This window comes from Aythya ferina (genome assembly GCF_964211825.1).
Source record: "Aythya ferina genome assembly, chromosome: 20".
Classification (NCBI taxonomy): Eukaryota; Metazoa; Chordata; class Aves; order Anseriformes; family Anatidae; genus Aythya; species Aythya ferina.
The window spans coordinates 3,015,908-3,028,277 of NC_140318.1; the positions used below are offsets into that span (position 1 = coordinate 3,015,908).

The 12,370-nt window shown below is 56.3% G+C and overlaps 2 protein-coding genes across 9 annotated transcripts in view; one reads left to right on the plus strand and one right to left on the minus strand.

The window, feature by feature from the left end:
- The window catches only part of GPSM1 (G protein signaling modulator 1), a 71,325-nt gene extending 64,974 nt beyond the window's left edge, over nucleotides 1-6,351 (plus strand). For all 8 annotated transcript variants that reach the window (XM_084494263.1, XM_084494265.1, XM_084494262.1 and 5 more), the window contains exons 12-14: nucleotides 2,208-2,367; nucleotides 3,971-4,179; nucleotides 4,282-6,351. In XM_084494263.1, coding sequence (XP_084350389.1) covers nucleotides 2,208-2,367; nucleotides 3,971-4,179; nucleotides 4,282-4,470 — 558 coding nt within the window. In that variant the 3' untranslated portion in view covers nucleotides 4,471-6,351. The remainder of the gene's footprint in view (nucleotides 1-2,207; nucleotides 2,368-3,970; nucleotides 4,180-4,281) is intronic.
- A 3,785-nt stretch (nucleotides 6,352-10,136) lies between these two features.
- DNLZ (DNL-type zinc finger) lies at nucleotides 10,137-12,203 on the minus strand. The gene is made up of 3 exons (XM_084494268.1): nucleotides 11,976-12,203; nucleotides 11,192-11,331; nucleotides 10,137-10,529 (listed from the first exon to the last, which is right to left on the minus strand). Exons 1-3 carry the CDS (start codon nucleotides 12,171-12,173, stop codon nucleotides 10,358-10,360), a joined length of 510 nt encoding a protein of 169 aa, XP_084350394.1. The 5' UTR covers nucleotides 12,174-12,203; the 3' UTR covers nucleotides 10,137-10,357.
- Between the last annotated feature and the right edge of the window lie 167 nt (nucleotides 12,204-12,370).

The window sequence follows — 12,370 nt, forward strand, 5'->3', positions numbered from 1 at the left end:
GCCTTCGCTTGATGGCTTTCCTGAATCAGAGTGAAAATGGCCAAAGGGATTTAAAGGCAGCGGAGCCTCTTCTGGCTTGGTTTTGCTTTGCCTGGGGTTGTTTCAGCCTTCACCTCGCCTGCCCACCCCGAGCAGCCAGCCTGGGGGATTTCCCCCTGAAACGCTGCAGACAGAGCCGGGCAGCCCAGCACCTCTGAGCCAGGGGGTGCGGGAGGTTTTCTTCAGCACCTGTAGGAGTTTATTGGGGATGTGCACTTGTGGGGCAGTGACTGGCAGCGTTGATCTCTGCTGCCCTTTGCAGGCACACCAGCACACCCCAGGCCGTGCTGTGTAGCACAGAAGAGGTTTTTTTTTGTCTCTGAAGGAGGCTGGGTGGAGGGAATGGCTTCTGGTAGGACTCGAGTGCTGGAGGATGGGGAATGAGGCCAGGTGCAGGCACCGGCCATGGGTGAGAAGTGGCCCCGGGGCTGCAAAGCAAAGCCCCTGCCCAGGAACCCTTCAGGGCTCTGGGTCTGGGGAGCCCCTCGGTTGTTGTTTGTGCTGCTGTGGGGCTGGTGCTCGGCCCCGTTAGGGGCCCTCCTGGGCACAGCTCGGCAGCAGACAGTGGCTGTGACACGCATCCATCTGCCCGCACAGCTCTGGCCTCGGGGCCAGCAGCAGCCGCACAGGGAGCCAGGCACTCCGTGCGATGTCCATTTGGGCGTTTTAATTAGGTTTGGGATGGGGATGGAGGCTCTGTGGCTGGGGCAGCACCCCCCGAACCAGGCTGGCACAGGAGGTGCCCCCACACGGGGCCAGCCCCGTCCTGCACTCATGCCCCGGCCGCTCTCGTACTGATTGGGGCTGTCCCTGCCTCCCCGGGACGTGTTCTGGGCAGAGATCCTGGCACAGCAAAACGCAGCTCCCTGCAAGGAGCCCCCGGGGGGGGGATCCCGGCTCTCCCGGGGTCTCAGCACCTCGCTCTGCCCATCGGACCCCTGTGTGGATCCCCTCCTCGGCACCGCTCCGAGGGAGCTCGCTGTGCATGAGCAGCCTGCCTCCCCTCCCCGGAAATTTGGGGCACGCGAGCCCAGGCAGCAGGGCTGCGATCGGGGTGGCTCAGCCTTGCTTTAAGCCCCAGCACGTTTTGGTTTCCGAAAGTGCTGGCTCCGAGGGGCTGTGCCCGCTCTTCGGTCAGAGGTTCGGGGAGGTGAGAGGGGCTTTGCCCCTCCCCGATCGGCTCCCGCGTTGCCGATGTTCCTCTCTGGCCTGCTGCTAATTTTGACGCTGCCCTAAATAGAAGCTGAGTGCATCTCATCTGCTCCGCTTCGCATAGGGGAAAATTGTTTGCCTTCGTTTACAGGATCCGAGCTGCGGCTTTAACCCTGTCGGCACACGACCCTTCCTGGCGGATGCCTCTCTTATTGCTGTTGAATTTTACATCCCGTTGTGGGAGGCTCCTCCGAAGGCTCTGCTGGTCCCGCTCCCTGCCTGCTGGTTCACCCAGCACACGGCCCAGCCGGGACTGGAAGCAACACAGCAGCTCGGGGAGGCTGCCGAGTGCTGAGCCTTGTGCAGCACGACTTAAATATATCCCCGTCTGCTGCAAGGTGCTCATTTGGGGATCGCAGGCGAGGGCTGCTCCCGAAGGGCTGTCATTTGGTGGCGTTTGCAGCCCGGTGATTGCTGCTCGCGGGGTGCTGCGAGCGGCGCAGCGGAAGGAAGCGCAAAGGGCAGCGCGAAGGGCAGTGGGATAAAAATGTTAAATTTAGTGGGGTAGAGAGGGAGGCTGGAGCTGAGGCTGGGCTGGGCACACGGCAGCACTTCACAGCCAGGGCTGTGGCCGTGCTGGAGGCTCTGGGGGGCTGCGGCTCTCCGTGGGTGCCCCTCTCACCACGTGCAGGTCTCAGGGCAGCTCTTCTCCCCGTCTGGGTCCCTGCAGGAGAGGGGCCCTGCACGGTGCTCTGCTTGCAGCCTCCTCTCGGAGAGTGGTTTGGGATTGCCCAAACTGCAGGGTGGTGAGAAAAGAGGAAAAGAGAGGCTGCTCCAGAGCCGAGGGCACGGTGGGACCGAGTAGCAGTGACCCCGGCAAGCTGCGAGCGCAGCCAGGAGCTGGCTCCGGGCACAGGACAGGGCAAGGCACAGCCACGGCCACACCAGGCTGAGCCGTCACACACGGGGCAATATTTGGGGCGTTCTGACTCCGCTGCGTTTCGTTGTCTTTCCAGAAGATCAACCGGACCCCTTCGGACGAGGAATGCTTCTTTGACCTGCTGAGCAAGTTCCAGAGCAACCGGATGGACGATCAGCGCTGCCCGCTGGAGGAATGCCCATCGGAGGCTGCCGAGGCGGCTGCCACACCAGTCCCTGCCCTGGAAGAGCGGATCTGTAAGCACTGATGCGTTCAGAAGCCGCTGGTACCAGGGGGTGATGCTGCTTGGCCGGCTGGCGTGGTTTTATTGTGCAGCTTGTGATGTTTTCCCCAAGCCTCAGCTCCCTGAACCTAGCAATTATTATTTTGTTGTTGTTGTTTGCAATCTCCGCCGCTGTGCAAGGCGTACAGAAACCTTCCTGCGTTAGTGGTTGCTGAAGCAAAAGCTGGAGAAGGTGAACTGAGGCTTGGGGAACAGCCTGGCAAGAGAAATGCAGAATATACCGGGAGTTTTTTCAATCTTTTGGAGGTCTTGACTGATGTGCTGAGGCTGGCAGGAGGACTTCTGCCTCCGCCAGCGTCTGCAGGTGGGAGATGCTGGTGGTCGTTGCTCAGGGAGCCTCGGGAGAGCCGCGAGCTGGGGCAGCACGGACCTGGAGGGGGTTTCATAGGCAGGGTAAAGCAACACCAGGTTTTCTCAGTGTTACTGTGGAGGAAGGACTGGGTTTTGTCCAGTTGTTGGATGCTGTGGTGAGAGGTGTCTCAGAGGCCGGGAGGACAGAAAGTAATAGGAAGCTCCCAGCACACAGAGAGCTAACTCACTCATATGAAGAGCACGGATAAATTGAAGAAGCCACCTGACAATTGGCTTGGATAGACGAGGTAGAGATCAGGGCTGTGTCTGCGCTTTGGCTTTGTGTCCTTTTTTTCGCTGTTGTGCTGAGGTGCTTTGTTTAAAGCAAGCTGGAGAGAAGCACTGAAACGTGCAGGTCCCACTAGGGTGATTTAGCACCACCACAGAGGGCTCAAAGCCCTTCAGTCGAAGCGGGGGGGTTGTTCACCAGCTCCCAAACCACCACGGAGCCCCAAGAGGGGAGGAGCAGACCCTGACCTCCCTCCGAGTGCAGCCAGGAGCGCAGCACGAAGCCGAACAGGGTGCAGGTGCCAGTGGCAGGGGCTGAAGCAGCGGCTGGAGTGAGGGTCAGGCCGTGGCGCAGGAGGAGCGCAGGGTGGCTGCGAGGTGAGCGGTTCTTTCTGTGCTAAAAAAAAAAGGCTGGAAATGAGCAGCGCTTTTTCAAGATCCACGTTTCTGATACAGAAGTGCATTCAGCTTTAACAGCTGTGTAATTTAGGAGAGCGAGTTTAAAATCTGACGCTTTATAAAGACTGCGTGAGTAGGCACATGTTCTGTTCAGCTGTCAGTTGGACTCCGAGCTTTTGGGACATGTTATTTGCGAGGTTTCTGTGTGAGCTGAAGGGGAAGAGACACGGCTTGGCGGCAGCGCTGAGATTATTCTGCATTTCTGTCCCTCCGCAAGCCGGGGCCCCAGGAATTGCACATGGTGGCAGGAGATTGGGGGCACCCCCGGTGCTTTGTGCTCGCTGGGGCTTTGGGTTTCTTACGCTTTGGTCTTCCTGGCTGGGAGCTGACTCGGTTGCTTCGCAGCGGTCCCAGCGTTGCTCATGTGCGAGGTGGGGGCTGCCTGATGGGCACAGAAGCCGGCGTCCAGCCCAGCCCAGCCCTGTAAGGCTCCCCTGGGCGAACGGGATTTTTGGGGCGAGGATTCGGGCTCTGAGGGAGCAGAGCCGTGACCCTGCTGCTCCTCTCCCCGCCCGCAGCGCAGTCCTCCCTGATGGCGTCCCCGCAGACGGAGGAGTTCTTTGATCTCATCGCCAGCTCGCAGAGCAGGCGGCTGGACGACCAGCGCGCCAACGTGGGCAACCTGCCCGGCCTGCGGATCACCCACAACAACCTGGGGCACCTGCGCGTGGAGGGGGACGCTCAGGAGCCCGGCGACGAATTCTTCAACATGCTGATGAAGTGTCAGGTACCACGGGACTCCATTCTCCCCCAGCAGCACGGGCTGCCCCCCCCTGATCCCACCCGCAGCTCCCGTCCCACTCCTAAAGCCTTTTTTCTCCCCCTGCAGTCCTCCAGGATCGATGACCAGCGCTGCGCCCCCCCCGACTCCATCCCCCGCGGCCCCACCATGCCAGACGAAGATTTCTTCAGCCTCATCCAGCGCGTCCAGGCCAAGCGCATGGATGAGCAGAGGGTAGATTTGGCCTCAGCCCAGGAGGAGGCAGCAGAGGAGCAGCAGAGGCCTGGTTCCAGCTAAGAACGGGGGTTCAGGTGGGGGGGTTTGGTTTCATTTCAGTTTTTTTAAAGACAACTCCGTGTAGGTGGTTTCAAAGCCGAGTGCTCCTGCGCTACCACAGACTTCTCCCAGGAGTGCCCCGAGCTGCACGTGGCTGCTCTGCAGAGGCAGCACCACAGAAGGCCCACGGGACCAGGGAGGGGTTTTAAACAAGGGGCTTTTTTAGGACGTGCAGCCACGGTAACGCTGGGCCCAGCACCAGGGAAGGACTTTGGAAGTCCCTTTGCTCGGCACCTGAAAACCCCGGAACTGGTGCTGGCAGCCAGAGGAGGAGCCCGGAGCAGGTAGTGAAATCCAGCCTTGATGTCCTTTATTTCCAGAACACTTTTAATTTAACGGGGGAAGGGAAGAGCACCTTTTTCATTTTTCGAGTCCTCCTGTCTCGTTTGCATCACGAGGTGACGGATTGCTCTGGATCCTTTCCTGGAATCTCTTGCTCAACTTTGTTCTTTCTAGAGGAGGAAATAAGCTCAGGTCAGCGGTGACACAGCTCCTTTCAACCCTGAGCCCTGCCCTGGCTGCAGCCCTGGTCCCCCCACTTTGAGGTTTGCTCTGGGGTTGCTGTGAACTCTGGGGGCCCTGCGCTGTCCCTCCCCTCCGCTTCCCCAGCTGCTCCTGCGCAGAGCTGTACTGGAACCTCCTGAGCAGGACCCGAGGCTCTCCCACCCGTAGCTTCAGTGGAATTTGGAGACCCCCAGCAAAACCCCAGCCTGGGACAAAGCCTGAAAGGTAACTGCCAGCTGTGCAGCCCCAAGGAAGAGAGGAAGAAGGTCTCTGCCCATCTGCTCAGCACAGAAAACTGAGGCAAATGCATCGCTTCTGCTGCAGCTGGGCCAGAAGCCTCGTACAGGATTGAATGGAGTGCCCGAGGCAGAAACCTGCACTGGGCACTGAGCTGCTGCGAGAGCTACAAAGCCTCCTGGTCACGGCTTGCGATGCTCCCTCGTGCCCAGCAGCAGTGGGCCCAGCAGCCCTGCCCTCCGCCTTGTTCTTCCTGCCAGCAGGGCTGTGCTGCTGCCCGCCCCGCAGAGCTGCTCCCACACGGATCTGCATTTACTGACATTTCCTTCTGGTGACGTTGGGAAAGCGAGCCCGGAGAGGAGGCCAGCAGACATCTCCTTCGAGGAGGTGGAATGGTTTTTTCTTTGCTTGACCTGAGAGGCAATCTTGGACTCGAGCACCTCCAGCAACGAGGTCTGCCAAAGCAGGTGTGTTCCTACGGAGCACAAATCAGCACTTTCTGACTGAAACGCATTTGACGGAAACATTTCCAACCAGCAGTTGAGATTTTTAGACCAGTGATGCTGCTCGTCGGGCGCTCAACCTGCCTGCGCTGAACATTTGGAGGGGAAGCTGCGTTTTGCCTGCCACCAGGGAGCACTCACCTGCTGCGCTGCTGCGTGTGCATCGCTGGGCTGAGGCTCGGCCTCCTGCCTGGGGCAGGTCGGAGCTCTGGAGCCAAGCCAGGAGGACCTGCCTGCCACCTACGCACCCACCTCGCCTGCATTTGTCCAGAGGAAGACAGCGCCGAGGATGCCAATGACTTCTTGAGCAGCTGCAGGCCCCGGGCTGTGCAGCTCAGCCAGGTGGCGAACTGGAACCTGACCATGAAGCTTTCAGAGGTGTTAATTATTTGCCATATACTTGAATGTATTGAGCTTATTTATTTTTTACATGTGCATTTGCTAATGTCATTTTGATGGGGAATTTCCAACCCACAGGTACTTTTTTTCTAAAAAAATAATCTGCCAAATGAATTAATATATTAGAAATGAATACAGCGCGGGGGAAAGGGGGGGGTTGTGCTTAATAAATATTTGTGTCTAAGCTTCAGTGACAGAAGTTAATTTCCACTATTTTTTTTGGCCAGCAGAGCTCACGGGGGTCCTTTGGGATGGGACTGGGGGTGCGTGGTGGGGTCTTGTGGAGGACATCACCACGTGGAAGTGTTAAGAAAAGGGTATGTGCATCACCCCTATGTCTCTTAGGGAGCAGGGCGCTGTAGGCACCTGCCCCAAAATCTGTGTCTGGTTTCCCTGGTGGGAGCTGCCAGAGGAAAGGGCAGCGAGTGCCTGGCATAAGCTGTCGGTGAGGATACTCCCAGAGCAGCAGCACAAGCTCGTTCCAACGCAGCAGGGAGGTGCAGGCCGTTAGACTTCGCTAGAACGGGGGCCTGGGAGCAGCAGATTTTTGGCTCCTGAGCCCTGTGAGGATAAAGCCAAGTCACAGCTGGGCCTTCCACGCCTGGCTAACCTGTGCGGGCTACTGCCAGTCCTGATCAAAGCTTAATGAAGAGCCACCAGCTCCTTCTCATCAGGTGTTCTCAAGTTGCTCAGTGCCTGGCCACAAGCAGGCTCTGTGTGGGACCTGAGGCCAGAACCCTGCCCCCAGCTCTGCAAAGGCTGCCGATTCCCGGGATTTGAAGATTTGAAACAGGTGAAATTCCTAAAAGCAAGGGATGGGGCTCACCTGCTGTCTCGCTGTCCTTAGCAGCTGAGGAAGGGCAAACCATTCACCGGAAAATGTCTCTCACAGAGCAGATCCCCACTGTGAGCAGGAGCAACGGCTGCTACTGCTGCTCCAGGCCCTCGGCCTGTGCTGGTTGCTGCTGTGCTGGAGCCTGGAGTAACAGAGAGAGCAGCGTTACTGTCTGACAGCAGTGGGTGCGCAGAGCACAGCCCTTCCTCCCTTCCTCTGCTGGGGCACAGCTCGCTGCTGCTGACACCCGCCGGGCAGGCGCGGCACTGCCGAGCTCTGGGCAGGGTGAACAGCGCAGGGAGCTGTGCCCAGGGCAGAACAGGGAGAAAAGCTGCAAGAACAGGCCCCGTGCAAGCAGCAGGAAGGTGAGTCACTTCACAGCCCCCTGCGCTGCTGCTCGCAGGAGGGATTTACCTGCCTGAGCCCGTCAGGAAGGCGGCGCGGTGCTGCTGAGCCCCCCACGGCAGACCCACGGGTGGCAGGGGCTGTAACGCCATCGCTGCACGCAGTGATGTGCTCGGGCATCTGAGTGCAAGAAAAAAGGAAGGGGGTGTTCAGAGAGGCGGAAAGCAAGAGGCACAACAGCGCCCGTTTTGCAGAAGAGCCCTCGTGGGATAGGATTTGGGAACAGAATCCCTCCCTTGGCAGTCCCAGGGAAATGCTTTGAGGACTGTGCCCAAGGTTTGCAGCGCGTGCTGGGAATGCTGCCTTGCCCCCCTCACATCCCCAGCCCTCCTCTGTGCATCCAACACCCCCATCCCAGTGCTGGCACTCACCGAGCCCTGCTGCACCAGGCCCTCGTGGCACTTTTCCCCCATTGTGACACAGCTCCAGCTCAGGAGGAAGCCTTTTTTCTCTTCTCTCCCAGTCCTTTGGCTGAAGGAAGGGCTGCTGGGCTCCTCCTAGACAAAGCCTGCTCACTGTGTCCTCTTTAATGAAAAGAGGAATTTCCTTTTTTGAAGAAGAAAAAAAAAACAACTCAAAACAGAGCACTTTTTTTTTAAATACAGTCTGTTAGCAACAAATCCTTTTGTTTTACACACACAGTCCCTCAGAGAAGTGCAACCCTTTCCCTTCCAGCTGAAAACCCCAGAATGGTTTGCCATGAAAGGTGCCCATTCCCTGGGGGCTGCCCTCGGGCCCCACCCTGACTCTACAGCGCTCTCCCTGCACCCGCACCCCAAAGATCTGCCCGCCCCCTGCGATCTGCTGCTGCCTGCCCTGTCCTCGTCCTGCCAAAACCACATCCAGCAGCACAGCCAGGCCCTGCTCATGGTGCTCTAAGTGCCAGGGAAACACTGACCCCACAGACATCCAGGGACAGACTTTGCTGCAGTTTTTTACTGTAACAGCAAAAACTAGCGTAACCTTTCCATATAACCATAGCTAGGGGCACAGTAACGAGTACGAAAGGTACAGAAAACGGCTAAAACCTGGCTTTTTTAGTACTAACTGTTTCCAAGACAACGCAGAGCCTTCCCAGCGGCTCGGTGCCACCCCGTCACAGGCAGCAGAGGCACAGCAGCAGAGCGCTGTCTGCTTGGAGGTAACACAATCATCCCCCTTCCAGCAGTGCCAGCAGCTCACAACAGGGCGAGCACGCAGCAGTGTTCCAGGACTCCTGTTTCTTAATGAACACGTGGATCGCTCCAGCATCTGATTGTGTCAGAGCCGTGTTTCTTTAGGACATGAGCACGCACAAACCTAGCTGCGGGAGGAAGCTCCTGCCCTTCAAAGTTGTTCCATCACTCTAAACGCAGGTACCTACAGGAAAACATGAATATTTGAACCATGCTCACAATACAACACGTATAAAATTACTATGAACACTTCAGGTGAACAAAGAAAACTCATTAACGCTCATTAATACGTGCAATGCCCTCACTGAATACCTGAATGATTAAAGGCCACGGACACCTGGATGAGTTTGGCTGCAAGAAGTGGGTTCGTTCAGCTTGGAGGCACAAAGGCAGAGGGATTTTAGGGCTTTCTGTAGCTCTCTGGTGTGTGGAGGATCCAGAGCCAAGGCTCTTCTCAGCAGTGCAGTGCTTTGAAGGAAGGCAACGGGCACAGGCTGAAACCCAGGGCGTTTCAGTTAGACACGAGGATTTCTGGTGTTCTTTTACTATGGAACTGATCAAATACCAGACCAGGGCTCCAGAGGCTGTGGGATCTCCACCATCCTCAGATACTCAAGCCTAGGCTCTAAGTGTCTTTAACTGAGCCTCCTTTGAGCAAGGTGGTTGGATTGAAACCTCCAGAGGCCTCCTCCAACCTACATTACTCTTTGATATCAAGTTTAAAAACATAAGAGGACACTTCACAGTGCTTCAGGCTGCTGGTCCTTAAGATAAACTGAACTTTTACCCGGGCAGAGAGAGGAAGCCCTACGAACGTGCAATACGATCACCTTGCAGCCTGATTCATCGCTACCCAATGTTACGTGCTGGTAAACACCTACATTTTGCATTTATGAAGTTATTATTTTTTGTTCTAGCTGATGTTAACGTGCAGCAGTAGCATTAATAAGCACCTCAACGTCTGTCAAATGAGACAAATTCCTGGGTGCTCCACTTATCTCCAACGTGCTTCACAAATATTCATTCTGCCTTCACGCCCGTCCTCCCCCTCACCAGTGAGGAAGTTGCATAACCCCAGCACCCCGGGGCCGCTCGCTGCGTCACGGCCCCAAGTGGAATTTCCGAGCAGGGGCTGGCACTCCCACGGGGCAGCACAGCCTGCCTCGTGGCGTAACCCCCAGACAGGGATTTTCAGCCTAGTGGTAGACAGAAGGGGCACAGAACCTTCACTCTGGATGATAAAAGGGGAAATGAAAAAGCAGCACTTCGGTGGCTGCAGTGAGCTGGTTACCTGATCCTCCTGCAGGGATGTTTTAGCTTTGCAAACTTGCACATGGTCAGACCTCCTCCTCAGGTGGTATCAATCGCCTCTTCTGCCCAGCTGCTGTGCCCTGCGATGCTCCTCCAGGAGCACAGCCATCAGCTGCTCACGTGCAACAGCTGGACAGCATCAGAGGGCACTGCTAAAGCCTGCAGTTAGAACTGCACCTGCCCAGGTTAAAACACACGGACAGAGAATTAGCTCCCTTCTCACCTGAGAACAAAGCAGGCGTCCTGACACTGCTGAAATGCTCAAAATTGCTTTAATGTCAGCAAAACAAGTACCAGGAAAAATATCCACATTCCACCTCTAAAAATATTGGCTTGCTCAAAGGCAAAACTACATAAGACAAAGACACAACAGAGAAAAGACCGACGCCTGAGTTTATTTTAAACACAGACCATTGAAGTTAGGAAAGAAACGTTAACAGTCTCTCTTGCCATCAGCAGAACGACACAAATCCCACTCGTCACGTCTGTCCCTTGCCGCCAGTCTCTGGGGGGCCTTCCCCACCTTCTCCCTCTGTCGGATGACTTTGAGACCCGGTATCTGCCGTGCCTTCCAGAAGCAGCTCCAGGGCTTCCTCACCAACCACACGTCTCACCTTCTCCCCTTTGGCTGCCAGGATTTCCTCGATATTCCTGAACAGCAATTTGAAAACCAACAGTGACTCTACAGCAAAGGCTGGACAGAAGAGTCTACTGCGTGCTGTCTCCTTTACACTTTGCTCCCGGTACTAACACCACACAGCAAATCAGCTCGTGCACTTTATGATACCTTTCCATAAGTTTGGGAAGCAGATGAAACTATCCAAACCTCCTAGGACCATTTTTATCCATTAAGATCAATAAATTAGCAATTACGGCAGAACAGAAATTTTAAAGGTATCTAAGGGAGCTAGAAATCACTGAAATTCAACAGCACACGGGCCCCTCGTTTGAAACACATAGCCAGGTGAACCTAGCAGTGATTTAATAAAGCCTGAGGGAGAACAGAAGAACACCACACACAATAATTCACCTGCTGGCACCAACAAGAACGTCTGCGTCTCATGCAGCTTCTGTTGCTGCTTTACACCATTTATTTGTATCCTAGGTAGTGAGGTTCAAATTATAGGTGATTATAACCTCCATTCACGTGCTTTCAGAAACTAGATGAAATATAGAATTATACCAAATAAAACCTGTTTTGATCTAAACCACATTTTAAAAACATCAAAGAAATAATACCCCAACTCGGGAGGATCTGGTTATAGCTCAACAGTCTTTTTCCCTTGCTAAATGAGCGTTGCTGGCACACCTACCTTTTCCCTTCCAGATCCGAGAACCACCCCAAGTTATCTGCTATGACGTGGTGATTCTTGCAGCCGGGGCACTTCACGATGACCACCCCTTTATGGTAGGCTAACTTGGAAATTGTTTTTGCTGAGCGCGTCTGGCAGACCTGCAGAGCAAACAGACAGCAACAACAGATGACAACCGCAGCTTCTGGACCCTTCAGAAAGGGAAATCTTTTCCTGAGTGGAATATTTTTTTTGTTCTCTCTCATCTCCAGCTACTCCAAGGCTGCTGGGCCACGGGACGATGCCGTGCAGCTCCAGGGGCACTTTGCAGCTCAGGTCTGCAGGAGGCAGCCCCACAGCCTGATCTTCCCAGGCTCTGTCCCTTGTTTCTTTGTAAAAGTGATAAATGGCACACGGTTCTCATAGTGGGTCGAAGTGCACAACTTTAGGGTAAAAATGGAAATAAAATATTGGTGATTCAGGCAGTTCTGGTACCGCGGATCTGTATGTTGGGAACTTTGGGAATTTCACTGGGATCCTCACCAGTTTGGAGCATGTTTTAGCAGCATTATCTCATCGCACTGATACAACGCTCCCGTTATGTTTAATTAGAAAAAATACGAGTCCCTGCTACCCAAACCTGCTGCCTGCAAGGCACCCAGGGCGACGAAACGCGTTTTTGTCTTTTTAACGCGTTTAAAGGAAGCAAACGTGAAGCGATCTCAGCGCCCCCCTGCCCTGTCACCACAGGGCTGCCCGGGGCGGGAAGGCGCCGGCTCCTGCTCGCCCCTCGGCCCCGGCCCACCTTGCAGGTGTACACCAGGCGGTAGTGCGAGGCCTGCAGCTGCCCCACGGGGCCCGAGGCGGCGGTGCAGAGCCGTGCCGGTGCCGGTCTGGGTACCGGTACGGGTGCCGGTGCCAATATCGGGGCCTTTCGGGGCCGCCGTGCCGGGGAGCCCCTCAGCAGGGCCCGCGCCGCCGCCCCCGCCGCCCGCCGCAACATGGCGCTGGAGCAAGCGCGCGGAGAGGGCGGGCACTGAGGCGGCGGCCGCCATCTTGGGGCGGCGCCGCTGTGGGGAACGGCCCCGAGGCGGGAGGCGCCCCCGGGCCTCGCTCAGCCCCCCAAAAAGACCCCCGAGCCCCCCCGTGGCACGAAGCGGAGCCCATCCCGTGTTGTGCATGAGCAGCACCCACCCCCGC

Excerpts from the sequence above, each read along its gene's own strand:
- DNLZ (XM_084494268.1), bottom strand. The coding sequence starts at position 12,173 with ATGTTGCGGCGGGCGGCGGGGGCGGCGGCGCGGGCCCTGCTGAGGGGC. Across the intron at positions 11,332-11,975 it reads GCCTGGTGTACACCTGCAAG|GTCTGCCAGACGCGCTCAGC; the intron begins GTGGGCCGGGGC and ends TTTGCTCTGCAG. Across the intron at positions 10,530-11,191 it reads TCGGATCTGGAAGGGAAAAG|GAATATCGAGGAAATCCTGG; the intron begins GTAGGTGTGCCA and ends ATTGCTGTTCAG.